Below are 16,548 nucleotides of genomic sequence, written 5' to 3'. Positions count from 1 at the left end.
AGCTGATAAAGTTCTTGTTTTATGAAAAGGATAGTTGCTACTCCCCGTATAGCAGGGATGTTGAGTTGGAGGTAGGCACAACAAAAAGTTGTGTGTGTGAGTTGCGTTTGCTTGAGTGTGTGTGTGTGTGTGTGTGTGTGTGTGTGTGTGTGTGTGTGTGGTGTGGGCACACGTACGTGTCTGTTCTCTATTTCTGATTCTTGACAAAGGCCTTGTTGGCTGAAAGCTTATTGTGTGACAGTCTTTTTGTTGTGCCTATCTGTGACTCAGCATCTCCGCTATAAGGTGAGTAGCCATCCTGGATTTCTCATTGTTTAAAGTTCTTGCTTTTATGCAGCTACACTTTGTTTTCATTTCATGTATCTATGTTTTGTTTAATGCAACTAATTTTGCAGTAGCAGCCTCGTTCTCAATTAATCATTCCTGCCATCAGGAAAGCTGTCTTATTGGAATCCGTCATGACTACAGGTCACAGACAAACTAAAATTGCGTAGGATTCCTACCATCAGCATGATCATAATTGTACACACTCCCTTGTTAATGACTATTTTTCTTTGTCTTCAACCAGAACCGTTGTCCATTAGGAGTTCGTGAATTGCTGAGGAGACCAATTCCACAAGTACATTTTCTACTACAGTGAGGGCACATTCTGTCCAACAGAATCACAGGTTGCTGCGAGTTGTTGGTCACGAGGTTTTCTAGCTCTTACCTTCAGTTCCACTTGTCAGATCTTAGTCTGCCACTGTTGCTTGAAGTACTGTGAACAGTCATAAATAGTCCGACAAGCATGGTGAATGGAGACAGCATAGTTGTGTGGACATTAAATTTCATAAGTTGCATATATTTTGGTTCTTGTAATAAACAGTTATCATTTCAAAGAGTACACTTCAACATTGCCAGCCAACCACTTGAATAAAGTATATTACAGGTATGCCACTTTTGCCACATCAATTGCAGCATTCACCTGGAGCATTGCTAACAATATTTTCTGAGGATCTTCAGATGCCTTACAAGGTGATCCAGGTCCCGCATTCACAAGTGAGCGTTGGTATAGTGACGGTCTGGTAGACAGAGAGCTACCAAGTGCTGAGGTCGCAGTTGTCAGACGACATATCCCGCAAACAGCATAAAGCCACACTACCATGTCTTATATGATACGGAATCAATATTTGCATTAGTCGAGAGGTGACTTGCAGTAAGGAAAGTGCTTGACATTTGGCAGAATTCCACCAATGATCTCTAAGGTCAGTACTTGGTAAAGGTTGATGCAAAAATTTTGTTTGCCTGATACTGACAACTAAGCAGACGCTCATGTGTACCTCATAGAGTACATTCATAATTGCTTGGAGGGCTTCATATGAGTTCACCATAACAACATTTCATCTGAATACTGGAGTTTGATAACCTTCATTGTAGCTCTCAGTCTACTAGGATGTCAAGGAATTCTATAATGTGAGAATAGAACTTCTCTCGTGGGAACCCTGTTGTCGATGTTTACTTACAGTTCTCCGTTCTCCATCTGTACAGTATGTATAATAGGAGGCTACTGTAAGGAAGAATGCCAGTGCGCTTGTGTTTCATACCTTTGTGTGCAGCAAAACAGTGCACAGGGAACAGTGCGGGTACTGTTCGCTCCAGTATGCATTGAAAGCACGCTCCAGGGCCATATCTGCCGGCGCCGAGTGCTGCATCTCCTTCATGAATCCAGGACCTGCAGATAAATCAGAAAATGCAACTTATAATATACTGTCACCTCCAAGTAAATCGTTACTGGACTGTATAAGTGGGATCGATTGGTTCTGGAGGCGGAAGGGTTGGGAGTAATAATAAGGTAATGGGTGACTAAAGCACTCAAAATGCAAGTGCATGTATGTATAAGTGTCTGCAGAAGAAAAACTAATATAACATGGATGGTCCAGTAAAACATGGTGGAACTTCCTGGCAGATTAAAACTGCGTGCTGGACCAAGACTCGACCTCAGGACCTTTGCCTTTCACGAACAAGTGTTCTACCAGCTGAGCTGCCCAAGCACGACTCACGCCCCGCCTCACAGTTTTACTTCTGCCAGTACCTCGTCTCCTACCTTCCAAACTTTATAGAAGCTCTCCTGCCAGGAACTTTCATATCAGCGCACACTCCACTGCAGAGTGAAAATCTCATTCTGGAAACATCCCCCAGGCTGTGGCTAAGTCATGTCTCCGCAGTATCCTTTCTTTCAGGAGTGCTAGTTCAGCAAGGTTCGCAGGAGAGCTTCTGTACAGTTTGGAAGGTAGGAGACGAGGTACTGGCAGAAGTAAAGCTGTGAGGGCAGGGCGTGAGTCATGCTTGGGTAGCTCCGTTGGTAGAACACTTGCCTGCGAAAGGCAAAGGTCCTGAGTTTGAGTCTCGGTCCGGCACACAATTTTAATCTGCCAGGAAGTTTCATACCAGCGCACACTCCGCTGCAGAGAGAAAATTTCATTCTGATAACAGGGTGGATTCTATTACAGCTTTGCTTTTACACTTTATCACGGCCACTTTCACTTTGTATCATCATCATCTTCTTCTTGTGATTTTGTCTCGCATCAGCACAGAATCAGCATTGTTATTCATGGATTTGGCACGGTTAGTTTAAGGGGTGGCCAGATATCCTTCCACACTGTTAATCCACTCTCCACCCCGCATGGGAAATGTCTACATGTGTACCCCAAATGTCTGTGTATAGTGTTACCCATGTGAGAGTGGGCAAAAATCTTATAAATATTTGCAAATCATGTAAATGAGGTGGGACTTTGATACCAGCCTGGTATTCACCTAGTAGGATGTGTGAAACTGCCTAAAAACCACATCCAGGCTGTCGGCAACTGACCCTCATAGTTAATCCACTGGGCAGATTCGATCTGGGTCTGGCACATCTCCCCATCCCGGAAGCAGCACTTTAATGTGTACGGCTATCCGGGTGGGTCCACTACCACCTTGTATGCTATAGGTAAATAGAAAATCAAATTAATCCCAACAGAATGGAGGTATTTTAATCATTAAGAACAATTTGAATGACATAGAATTATTCGGTAGGATGCTTGAGTGCAATTACAGCAGAAAATAATCAGGAGGAATAAATGGAGCGGGAGGGGAGGGAGGGGGGGGGGGTTCTAGCTCTATGGGATTTCATTTTCAACTTCCACTTTTCTGCTGAGACAATTATTAATATTTCTTTGGTGTGTTAATTTTGTTTTCTAGTTGTGTGAGATTATAGTTCTTTACCTACATGTAAAGTCCAGAATGAAGAAAGTTTTTTCACATGTTGCGCATATAAAGTTTTTTTTTCTCTCTCTCTTTCTTTCCAGTAATATGTAAGTAAAAATGCAGCTGGTATCATGAAGAAGGTGATTACAGCATAAGAAGGTTGACAAATCTATCATCAGAAGTCATTTCTGTGAATACAGACGTTCAGTAAGTGATAGTCATATTGGGCACATGTTAATAAAGCACTATACTGCATGTATACAATTTATTAAAATTATGTGGCTAGCAATTATATTAATAACATCCGGTCCACTAGTTCTGGAAATCTGAGCTAGCAACATGGAAAATTAATACTGTGCATTCCTCGGTTGTGATTCAGCGATTGTTATACTTTATTGGTAATAATTATCTGCATCCACCCACTTTAATAGTACATCATACACTGAAGAGTGATAGCAACCTCATTGTGAGAGCAGTGTCTCTTGAAACGTGTCGTTGAATTGTATAGTGTACCATTAAAGTGTTTGAATGCATATAATTATTACTAACAAACTATAACAAATGGTACCTCTTACCCAAAGAATCAGTATTATCAAAATGCTAGTGCCGGATGACACACTGTGGTTCTTCTACTTCTTCTACAATTATTAAAAATCTTAAGATATAAACTTATTTCATTGGATAGATAAAAAATCTACTCACCAACATGCACATAAAAAACTGTTGTGATTGGCAGTGGCTCCTCCTTCACGCAGAAGGGTTGGAAGGTTGAAGGGGGAGGAAAAAGGGTGAAGGAAAAGGACTGTACTTCTCATTCCATACGGTAAGTCTGCCCTGACCAACAGTTCAGGGGGACTTCCCCACAAAATCTACCCCTTTTCCTATACCTCTCACACACAATGCACCTAGCTTTTGACTCTTATGAACTCATGTACAATGTTTTAGGAGTTATCTCTGCTTTAGCATATTACCCTGTCTTCCACCTTTAAGGTCTGAGGTTTTCAAATCTTGTCGAGTGTAATTTCCTTCTCATGCCATCTGGTAAGTCTCCCCTGATCTAGGGTTCTGGGAGACTTTTCAAAACTCTACCCCTTCTACTAAACCTCATCAGTCCTTTTCCTTCCCCTTCACCCCTTCTACCAGAAGAAGGAGCCGTTGGCTCCAAAAGCTTGCATGCATAATAACTTTTTTATGTGTGTTCTCCTGCTGTCACTTGGTGAGTAGACTTCTTATATATCCAATTACATTAAGATATAAACTGCTAAAAACAGTCAGTATTATAAATTTTAACAAAGAATGCATGTTTTTATTTTATTTAATAATGCCACAAACTGAGTGTAAACAACCTGATGATGAGAGGATTGTCTCTTGAAACAGATGCATTGAAATGTATAAGAACCATTAAAGCAATATAACTATGTAGGCTCCCACAGTCTGTGTCTACCCTATTAAAATCCTTTCAGATGACATGCTGCACTATCTTATAAAATACTTAAAATAATAAAATAAACTGGAATTTTGGATGAGTTGCAAAAAGAGTTCCTCAGGGGGAGGGGAGGGGGAGGGGAGGGGGGGGGGGGGGGGGGAAGGACCCTCACAATCGATGGCTGTGATGCCAATGCTGCTACGGGGGTGTTTGTTATGTCTAGTCAGTCACCCGCCTGTGGATGTCACACAGGGAGCCTTTGCAGTATAATACTACTGAAGTGTGAAAAACTGCTAATAACCTTCGGGGGACTGAAACACACTTTTTTCGGAATTAAAAAGAATTTAATGTTTGTAAATATATGTCGAGATAAAGGAAAAATTACAATGTTTCTGCATTTCAGTGCATATTTTGCTGCGTAGGGGGATTCTAACCTGCATCTCATGAAAGGGCATACAAAACCACAATCTTCAGTGACAATAATGTATAAAGGATAGACTGTTACTCAATATAAAGAGGAGATGCTGAGTCACAGACAGGTACAACAAAAAGACTGCCAAACAAAAAAGGCCTTCTTCTGAATAAGACGACATATACACACACACATTCACACAAACACAACTCACAGACACAGGATCACTGAATCTGGCTGCCAAGGCCTGTCTGCAAATTCAACGTCCCCTCTGTATGGTGAGTAGCAATCTATCCTTTTCATAATATTGTCATTATTCCATAACGGATTTTTCATTGTTTGACTTAACATACCATTGTTTTTATTCCATTCTGGATTTTCCATTGTCTGACAGTCCTCAATGGGAGTGTCATCATTAGCCACATCTCCTATGTCAAATCACTATCTTCACTACTGCTGCTATTGACTCCTAATCTCTTCTAAATAGTCCCACATGTGTGTGACAATACTGTTCCATGTTGTAGGAATAATACTGCCCGGTATCTCAAGCACTAAAATTTCAATCTCTTTTAAACTGAAACTTTTGTTTCTGTCTGCAATATATAATTTCACTTGACTTCTACTGCATTAAAGTGGCAACGATATGGTCGAAGGTGCAAAGCTTTTGACCATTTTCTTCTGCAATTTCATCAATGTCCCAAGTGACATTACACGATTTATACTCTCTCACGATTTCCAGCATGTCTGCCTTTTTCATTTCCCTATCAAATGAATCTATGCTCTTCCTCTCTAGCTCATCCACTATGACCCACTTCCTGCTTCTGCATGTGGGGAATTTGTTTAACTGAGCAGAATAATATGGTGCACAATCAAATATTATGGCGGAGTTATATTCCATGTATGGAAACAATGAATGTCTGAACTGCTCTCTAATTTTCTTGGCCCTCATTTCTGCTGAGAAGTACCCAGATTTCTTCAATGTGAATGATAAAGCATTGGGGACAAACCCACTGACTGTTCCAGCATGTAAAAGAATGAGTCAACAGCTGAAGCTTTCAACATTTCTCGTGCAGTGTCATCAGTCCTCGCGATTGGTCTGGAATGATCAGCATTTACCAACGTTTCATCCAACCAAACAACTTTGTGAGATTTGCACTAACACACTTCTATCGGAGAACAATATCTCCAGGCAATGATATCCTATGCTCGAGCAGAATATTTTCCATCAAAACTCTACCTTCTTTAGCATCACTCAGAGGCTGGTTTTCTGTCTGAGAAACAACTCGCTATCTGTCAGTGAGACAAGCAGCTTTCGGGTGGGCTACTCTTTCTGCATGTAACGGTCATACGTATGTCACCAAATTGCGTCCTCATGAAAATTACTAAGTTCTAACATTTTAGCAGGACAGAGTCTGGTTTTTCCTGGAGTCTCACGAACAGCAGTTGGTTCCTGTAGATCACCCCACTTGTTTAGCTGGTCGTGGCAGTGTCTGGCTAAATCATAGCCATGTGGTCACATTCAGCCCGGGATAGTGGGATAGCTGGCAACCGGAGTGTCGATAGTCTGTAACAAACTTCTATGTTGATGTTGTCGGGCTGCTTCATATTTTTGACTGCTTCTATTATTTTGTGTGTACATACTCATGGCTGTCTTGCCAGAATTCGTGCTTCTCGAAACTCAATAGCCTGCCCGCACTTGCGGTGATGTTCTGTTAGTGCCGATTTATTGTCCTGCCGAACCACATGCAGGGCTCTCATTACAGTATATGAGTGCTAACGGGCCTTCCAATTTCCCCCAGTTAGACAGCACTGCATTTACAGTGTATCTTGTAGACACCTGTGGCACTGAACACTTTTACTATGTCCACCACTAGTCCGTAATGGACTCTACCAGATCCTGAATTCTGTGGCCACTCTGGAAAACTGACTCGATGCCTCTTCAGCAGGGCATCTAGCCTACTCGATCACTGAACCCTCAGTGGACCACCGGGAATTGTTATTTTATTTCATTATCTGTATCTGGGTTCCTATTATACTTAGTAGCTTTTCTTATTGTTTTAGCTTGACATTCACTGGCTCAGAAAGTGTAATGCAACTCTTTCAATTTTTATTTGATAGTCTTTTAATCACTGATGCAGTGGGCTCAGGCAGTCAGTGTGTGTAGGATGGAACACTTCTGAGTTGGACAACATTGTGATTCAGGACCCATATGTTGTGGGTGGATTAGCAATAGACCTTGTGCCCCAGTATTCTGCTGGGAGTGCAACTGAGTTCCACACTAAGGGTCAGAGTCACAATGTTACTTTCTTGTTTTAGCATGAACTGGATCTTCTTATACCGGTTGTTTGTATGCTGATGGAACTTCTGCAGCTCTGCTTCTCTGTGCAGCCAAATGATGAATGTGTTGTTAACATATTGCAGCTGACAGTGTGGAAGGCATTGTGGGAAGCTTAATGTAGTTTGCTCAAGTGCTCGCATAAAGACGTCCGCAGCTATCGGAGAGGATGGAGGATCTTACTGCCACTCTGTCCATTTTCTCATATTATTTAAATGAAACAGGCTATCAATAAACAAAATCATACCAGATCACGGATATCAAATGGTATTAGTATCTGAATGATGCCGATCATCTCTTCTGCTGGTATGTTGGCGAAGAGAGACTTTATGTCAAAGCTGACCAATATACCAGTTTCTACATCTACATTTATACTCTGCAAGCCACCCAACGGTGTGTGGCAGAGGGCACTTAACGTGCCACTGTCATTACCTCCCTTTCCTGTTCCAGTCCCGTATGGTTCGCGAGAAGAACGACTGCCGGAAACCCTCCGTGCGCGCTCGAATCTCTCTAATTTTACATTCGTGATCTCCTCGAGAGGTATAAGTAGGGGGAAGCAATATATTCGATACCTCATCCAGAAACGCACCCTCTCGAAACCTGGACAGAAAGCTACACCGCGATGCAGAGCGCCTCTCTTACAGAGTCTGCCATTTGAGTTTGCTAAACATCTCTGTAATGCTATCACGCTTACCAAATAACCCTGTGATGAAAGGCGCCACTCTTCTTTGGATCTTCTCTAACTCCTCTGTCAACTCGATCTGGTACGGATCCCACACTGATGGGCAATACTCAAGTATAGGTCAAATGAGTGTTTTGTAAGCCAGCTCCCTTGTTGATGGACTACATTTTCTAAGGACTCTCCCAATGAATCTCAACCTGGCACCTGCCTTACCAACAATTAATTTTATATGATCATTCCACCTCAAATCGTTCCGTACGCATACTCCCAGATATTTTACAGAAGTAACTGCTACCAATGTTCGTTCCACTATCATATAATCATAATATAAAGGATCCTTCTTTCTATGTATTCGCAATACATTAGATTTGTATATGTTAAGAGTCAGTTGCCACTCCCTGCATCAAGTGCCTATCCGCTGCATATCTTACTGTATTTCGCTGCAATTTTCTAATGCTGTAACTTCTCTGTATACTACAGCATCATCCGCGAAAAGCTGCAAGGAACTTCCGACACTATATATTAGGTCATTTATATACATTGTGAAAAGCAATGGTCCCATAACAAATGGTTCAAATGGATCTGAGCACTATGGGACTTAACTGCTGTGGTCATCAGTCCCCTAGAACTTAGAACTACTTAAACCTAACTAACCTAAGGGCATCACACACATCCACGCCCGCAGCAGGATTCGAACCTGCGACCGTAGCGGTTGCGCGGTTCCAGACTGCAGCGCCTAGAACCGTTCGGCCACGACGGCCGGCGATCCCATAACACTCCCTTGTGGCACGCCAGAGGCTACTTTAACGTCTGTAGATGTCTCTCATATGCTGACCTGGGGCAGCTTTTCTTAAGGATTTTACGTACTCCACAAATTTTTGGTGTCTGTGGGACTTTCATGAGCCTTTTCACTGTGCCTTGATTGATTCTGGTGTCTCAGATTAGAGCTCACACCTTCTTACTAATCTTCCCCATCAGATCACTCTTAAGTTCCACGTACATGAGATCGCTTGACAATAGATGATTTTTTATTCATATTGCACAGTATCCACTGCAAACATCGCACTTCCTTTATCTGCCTGGAGAATTGTTATGTCTTCATACCTCTAAGCTCTTCTACGGTTGTGATGGCCTTCCCTAGAGATGTTACGTTTAGGTGGTTTAATCAGCTAAGTCCCACCCACACAGAGAATTTATGGAGTACCTAAGATCTATAATGAAAGCTGCCCCTCGGGCCTACCATTAATAGGATTGATACGCATACCTACAGTCTGGTGAGGTGTCGGGGTAGGAAACTATGTCCCCTCGTGGGACACACAGAATCGTATGTAAAAAATTCGACTCAGTTAGCTCAACTTACACAGGAGCAGCATGTACAACACACTGATGTATTGGTCAGCTTTACCAACGTAACAACATAAGAGATTATCAGCATTATTCAGGAATGAAAACCACCCGATATCTGTGATCGGGTGCAGGTATGTTTACCAAAAACCCTACTGAACCTGGCATGACAAATATTCTGAGTAAATGGATGGAATGGTGATGGGTAGCTCCCTCTGTCCAGTGTCAGAGGACACATTTACGCAATAATTTGAGCAAACTGCATGAAGCTTTGTGCAATTCTGTCCACGATGTCGGGTGTAAAATGTCGACAACGCACTCGTCATTTAACGACATGAAAAAGCAGAGTTTCATAAATTTCGTCAGCATATTAACAGCCTGCATAAGAAATGTTAAAACAAAAAGTAATGATGCAATTCCATTCCTGGATGTGGAGGCCACACACCTTCCAATGGACACCTGAGACACGTCTAACAGAAACCCATGAGCGGGTAACTGCATGCTAAATCCCATCATAATCCAGCTCAGAGGTGTACTATCCTACACACAATGACAGCTTGAACCCATCCTATCACAGACAAAAACAATACTGAATAAGTATCTAAAGAGCTGCGTAACACCTTCTGAGCCAATGGGTATGACAATAAAATAATAAGAGGATCTCCTTAGTTCAGTAGGCAACGGCCTTGCCGCAGTGCATACACCGGTTCCCGTGAGATCACTTTTCAGGGTGCAATCTGCCTCGTGATGCCAACTGAGGAGCTACTCGACTGAATAGTAGCGGCTTCGGTCAAGAATACCATCATAACGACCAGGAGAGTGGTGCTACGACACCACGCACCTCCTATCCGCATCCTCCTCTGAGGATGACACGGCGGTCGGATGGTCCCGGTAGGCCACTCGTGGCCTGAAGACGGAGTGCTTAGTTCAGTAGGAGGAGAGAAAGAAGTAAAAAAACAGCTTCCAACAATGCACTTACGTTACGTCAAAGGCATTAGCAATTGAGGAGAATAGGTGCTTCGTCGGTGACATCTGCCCAGTTTCCGAGAGTTGCGACAGGATTCAGGATCTGGTAGGGTCCACCAATGATGCAGTAACATTCCTTAATGCCACAGGTGTACAGGAGGTAGTGTGACAGCAGCACTGATTACATTGGGTAAAGTGGAAGACCCGTTAGCAAAAGCACAGCAGAAAGTGAGTGCCACGTTCGGTCGGGTCAGCACAACATATCGGCACTAGCAGAGCACCGTCGCAATTGTGGGCAGGCTATAATGTTTCTAGAAGCAGTAATACTTGCTAGACAACTGCGGATGTGCACATGCACAAAAACAGACACAATTGAAAACTTGGAGCAGCCCGACATCAACAGTGAAGACGGGTACATAATTCTGACGTCGTGTCTGCCTGCTAAGGTTCGACGGACCACACACGGCAGCAGGGCAGCGGTTTTACTGGACACTATCACGATCGACCGAAACAATGTATCAACAAGTGCCGTTTTTCCGAAACTAACAGGGGGAAAACACGACCCCCAGAAGCTCGTTTCTGATTCGTAATGAGCAACCAATTGTTGGCGAGCCATGCGAACCACAGATAGATGATCACATATCCCCTCCCTGTCTCCTAACATCACAAATTTTAGTTTATGTCCAATGACAAGAAATAAATGTAATGCCAGTAGTCTAGTGACACCCTTTTCAATTGAAAAGCGATATGCCGACATCGCTACTCAGCTAGATAGGTGGTTGCGTGTTCCATTGATCAATCGCACGGTACGGTAGCCGTTATGATGAGGAAAGTGCTACTAATGCTATTCACAATTAATATAACAGACTGCATCCACTTACGCCGCTAAATGCACCTACAAAATTATACCGCGGTACCACACGTAGTACAGGAGCTAAGACATCAAAACACTAAGACATGTGAAAAACTGCCGAATTGCACATGATGTTGTAAGATGGCTATTTTTTGATGACGTTACTGGATGTGTTAATATTTGTAAGGGAAAATGATATATTTGAAGACTTGTGGTCAGAAAAAAAGTTGTTAGGCAACAGTGTGTGTCTGCGATGGCAGCACTGTGGAGTCGTAAACTCTTTGACGCTCAGCAGTGGAAAGCTGCAATATGCGCAACAGGTAGGGTTCGTTGTGAGTACAGTGTAATGGGTGCCAGAGCTGTTGGAGCTACGTTGAGTTGCAGATTACCACCAGGAAGAACGACGACTCAGAACAATGGTTTGATAGTACACGGACACAAAACGGTTTCGAAATGAAGAACAAGGTATTATTTGCTAAGATAAAAGTTTAATTTTATTTTTGTAGACTTGTATTGTTGATGTAGTTCATCCTCGCCGCAGTCGAGGTTTTGATAATATTCTTTTGATTAATCTTCTGAGTTAATTTACTGTACCATGGAAGTCATTAGATTAATTGAATTTTCATATTAGAGTCTGTAATTGTTTTCTTTCGTAAGATCCTTCCTGACTAAAATTTCAGAACTTAACGGTTGAGTCGCGTTTCATTAACTTTCAGTGTCAAGATTATGAACCCAATTTCCTTTGGACCAATTGTAGTTAGTTTACAATATTTTTTAGCTGTTGTGGGGGTGTCTTCTGTTGCTGTTCCTACCCACAGACCAAGTGAAATTTATTGCTTTACCTACTTGCTTGTTTATGAGTGAGATCAGTTTTCACACACACACAAGTAAAGCCTACTCACTCACACTTGGCGACAGTCTGCATAGTTTACGTTCATTTGGTTATCTTTATTTATTAAGCAAACAGCCAGTAGTTACTACAGTGTTTTTAACAATTTGTGTAATTCCTTTACAGCTTCTGATTTACTGGATGTGTATTCTGTGTGTATAATACGTGTGTGTGTTACGTAGGAAAAGTTACTTTTGTTGGTCACGGTAGATTTGTGCTTTCTTAGATAAATGTATTTTCGGCTTGTGTTTCATAATAAAAAGCAAACTCATTGTTGAAATTCAGTTTCATCTTCCGATTAGGTGTAGTAACAATGAATTTCTTACATCTTTTTTGAAGCAACAGTACTATCTGGCAGGTTTTAACCTCAACAATGGACACCGGGAAACGCAAAGCTTAGCAAAACTCCATCGAACGTGCGTAATCAAAAAAGTGGCGCTTTAACCGTGGAAAAAGTTAATATCATTCAACAATCTTCAGTTTCAGACATGGCTTGTAAATCTGATAACAGTAGAATGGATTTACGCGAAAGTACAACCATCAGTTTTCTGGCGTAATTGATCGATTCGGTTAAGAATTAAGTAATATCAAAGTGCCGGTACCCAGGGCAAATAATATTACCAACATGGATTCGGGATGTGTAACTGAAGACATTATGGATACAAATCCTGACACAAATTTAATAAATGCGGATGGTAGCCCAGTAAGATGTCGATGTTTCAGCGGATGTTTTCACAGCTCGAGCGAAAATTTGACAACTTAGACGAAATCAGGAGAACAAACTGATTCATTAAATGAACCGTTGAAACAATAGCAAGAGAAGTTGCATTAGCAGAAGAAACAGAAAACCAGTTCAAAGCTGAATTACACCCTGTGATCGATCGCATGCAAATATGACACACCGTAGTTAAGCAACGGACAACGGAGCAAATACGATGGGAATCTTAGCAGAATTACAAGCGTTGTACTTTATAAAGTGATTAAAATGTACAACAATACATCACACAACCACAGGAACAAATGAGACAATATTCGGCGAGATATCATCGAAAAATGGCACAATAAGGGAAATGTTGCTATTCGTCATTGCTATTTCGTAAAAAATGCCGTTGTCTTTAAAATGGTACAAATTGCGTAGTCTGTACACCTGAAATGTTATCAATAAGTTGACCTGGTACACCAACCACAGCCACACTCGTTTTGGACCAGGAAAATGCTTTAATTAAAGATGTCGTGTTATTTCAACAATATGGAGAAGCTATGTCAAAAAGTCAAACCTTGCACCATACCTTATTCCGCACCTTTATTCCCGATTATACCGCCCAAAAATGATTATGGCAGCAGTTTACCTCCTTGGACCCCTGGTCAGATCAAACATCTTTGTGACAGTGGAGCTTACTTCTCAATTCGTAACTTTTACGCAAAGCCACAGCAAGGACTGTGTCACAAACTTTCACAAAGATTTTCTTAAAGCAAGTAGGTCACATTAATAACGTCATCTCAGGTAACTGAGAAGTTCAAAGTAATAAAAAGCTTGAAAGCTAAAATGTCAGCAGGAGTAGATGAGGTGTCTCTATATGTCAGTGTTATGACAGCTGCACAAATCGCAAGGCCCTTGGCATACATTGCCAACTTATCATTTAGTGAAGGGGTTGAAGCCATTATTCAAGAACGGTGACAACTATCGGGCAATATCCCTCCTTCCAGCATTTCAAAAATCTAGAAAACGATAACAATGTTGTAGGGATAATAAATTTAGATCACTCCAAAGCATTTGACAACTGTCAATGAAGTCTTTCTTTCAGAAAGACTGGAAGCATTAGGTATTCATGGGACAGGGAAAAAGTGGGGTGCATCATACCTACAAAACAAAACACAGATTGTGACGGATGTCAGATTACTCCAGCCGCAAAGTAAATCTAGTATCAGATGCAAAAAAAAAGTGGAAATAGAAGTGCCACAAGGCAGTATTCTAGGTACCTTATTGTTCATTGTCTACATAAATAACTTTCACACCTCAGGTGCCCAAAGCAAATGCTGTAAACTACTACTGATAAAGTGATAAAGAATGTCCACACTTGATTCAATGCCAACCGGTTGACATTAAATGCAAATGAAACAAATTTTACGCAGTTTGAGATAATATGTCAAAATGTAAATCTTAATCTGTTATTGGGTGACAAGGCCATAGAGTGGCATTAACAAAATTGCTGGGGATTCATGTAGATGAAAATTTTAATAATCATGTAACGAAACTTATGCCTGTTTTGCTTGTACAATTATTGCAAATGTTTGTACTGCAGAGCATGCCAGGATGGCATATTTTGGCTATTTTTAGTCTCTTGCAACATAAAAGATAATATTTTGAGGTTCCACCACTTGCAGTCTAAAACAAATCTTTCTGTTACAGAAGAGGGCTATCCGAATAACAACACACAGACATCCGCAGGCACAATACAAACCTTTTGTTCAACAAGCTTAAAATTCTAACAGTACCTTCCTTATGTATACAAGGTGGTCCGTTGATAGTGAAGGGCCAAATATCTCTTGAAATAAGCATCAAACGAAAAAAACTACAAAGAACGAAACTCGTCTAGCTTGAAGGGGGAAACCAGATGGTGCTATGGTTGGCCCGCTAGATGCCGCTGCCATAGTCAAACGGATATCAACTGCATATATATATATATAATATATATATATATATATATATATATATATATATATATATATATAGTTGCCTCATCAGGAAAGAGGGAAGGAGAGGGAAAGACGAAAGGATGTGGGTTTTAAGGGAGAGGGTAAGGAGTCATTCCAATCCCGGGAGCGGAAAGACTTACCTTAGGGGGAAAAAAGGACAGGTATATACTCGCACACACACTCATATCCATCCGCACATACACAGACACAAGCAGACATCCTTTCGTCTTTCCCTCTCCTTCCCTCTTTCCTGATGAGGCAACAGTTTGTTGCGAAAGCTTGAATTTTGTGTGTGTGTTTGTTTGTTTGTGTGTCTATCGACGTGCCAGCGCTTTCGTTTGGTAAGTCACATCATCTTTGTTTTTAGGTGTGTGTGTGTGTGTGTATATATATATATATATATATATATATATATATATATATATATATATATATATATATATATATATATAGAGGAAGCCCCATTTTTTATTACATACTGGTGTAGTACGTAAAGAAATATGAATGTTTTAGTTGGACCACTTTTTTTGCTTTGTGATAGATGGCGCTGTAATAGTCATAAACGTATAAGTACGTGGTATCACATAACATTCCACCAGTGCAGACGGTATTTGCTTAATGATAACATTACTCGTGTTAAAATGGACTGTTTAACAACTGCAAGAAAACGTCTATATTATGTTGATGTATGGCTATTGTGATCAAAATGCCCAATGGGCATGTTCTATGTATGCTGCTAGGTATCCTGGAAATCATCATCCAAGTGTCTGGACCATTCGCTAGATAGTTATGTTATTTAAGGAAACAGGAAGTGTTCAGCCACATGTGAAACATCAACCATGACCTGCAACAAATGATGATGCCCAAGTAGGTGTTTTAGCTGCTGGCGCAGCTAATCCACACATCAGTAGCAGACAAACTGTGCGAGAATTGGGAATCTCAAAAACGTTGGTGTTGAGAATGCTACATCAACATTGATTGCACCCGTACCATATTTCTATGCACCAGGAATTGCATGGCGACGACTTTGAACGTTGTGTACAGTTCTGCCACTGGGGACGATTACAGGTTTTTTGCATGCGTTCTGTTTAGCGATGCAGCATGATTCACCAACAGCGGTAACGTAAACCGGTATAATATGCGCTATTGGGCAGCGGAAAATCCAGAATGGCTGTGACAAGTGGAGAATCAGCGACCTTGGTGGGTTAATGTATGGTGCGGCATCATGGGAGGAAGGATAATTGGTCCCCATTTTATCAATGGCAATCTAAATGGTGCAATGTATGCTGATTTCCTACGTAATGTTCTACTGATGTTACTACAAGGTGTTTCACTGCATGACAGAATGGCAATGTACTTCCAACATGATGGATGTCCGGCACATAGCTCTTGTGCGGTTGAAGCGGTATCATGACAGGTCGATTGGTCGTCGAAGAACCATACCATGACCCGCACATTCATATTTCTTTACATACTATACGGGGGGGGGGGGGCAGTTGATATCTGTTTGACGTATGGCAACGCCATCTAGTGGGCCAACCATAGCGCCATCTGGTTTGCCCCTTCAAGCTAGACAAGTTTCATTCTTTGTAGTTTTTTCGTTTGACACTTATTTCGTGAGATATTTGGCCTGGTCACGATCAATGGACCACCCTGTAGTGTACAGAGTGTCCCATTTATCTTGACTGCCCTAAATAACTGTTTGTCCAGATGCAAATT

At 41.4% G+C, this 16,548-nt stretch overlaps 1 protein-coding gene across 7 annotated transcripts in view; it reads right to left on the bottom strand.

The window, feature by feature from the left end:
- LOC126428302 (lysine-specific demethylase 4C-like) overlaps positions 1-16,548 on the bottom strand; it is a 383,324-nt gene that overhangs the window by 172,212 nt on the left and 194,564 nt on the right. For all 7 annotated transcript variants that reach the window (XM_050090225.1, XM_050090224.1, XM_050090228.1 and 4 more), the window contains one exon: positions 1,584-1,711. In XM_050090225.1, coding sequence (XP_049946182.1) covers positions 1,584-1,711 — 128 coding nt within the window. The remainder of the gene's footprint in view (positions 1-1,583; positions 1,712-16,548) is intronic.

The sequence above is a fragment of the Schistocerca serialis genome, chromosome 12 (genome assembly GCF_023864345.2).
Source record: "Schistocerca serialis cubense isolate TAMUIC-IGC-003099 chromosome 12, iqSchSeri2.2, whole genome shotgun sequence".
NCBI classification, from domain to species: Eukaryota; Metazoa; Arthropoda; class Insecta; order Orthoptera; family Acrididae; genus Schistocerca; species Schistocerca serialis.
This window is presented reverse-complemented; position numbering and strand designations above follow the sequence as displayed.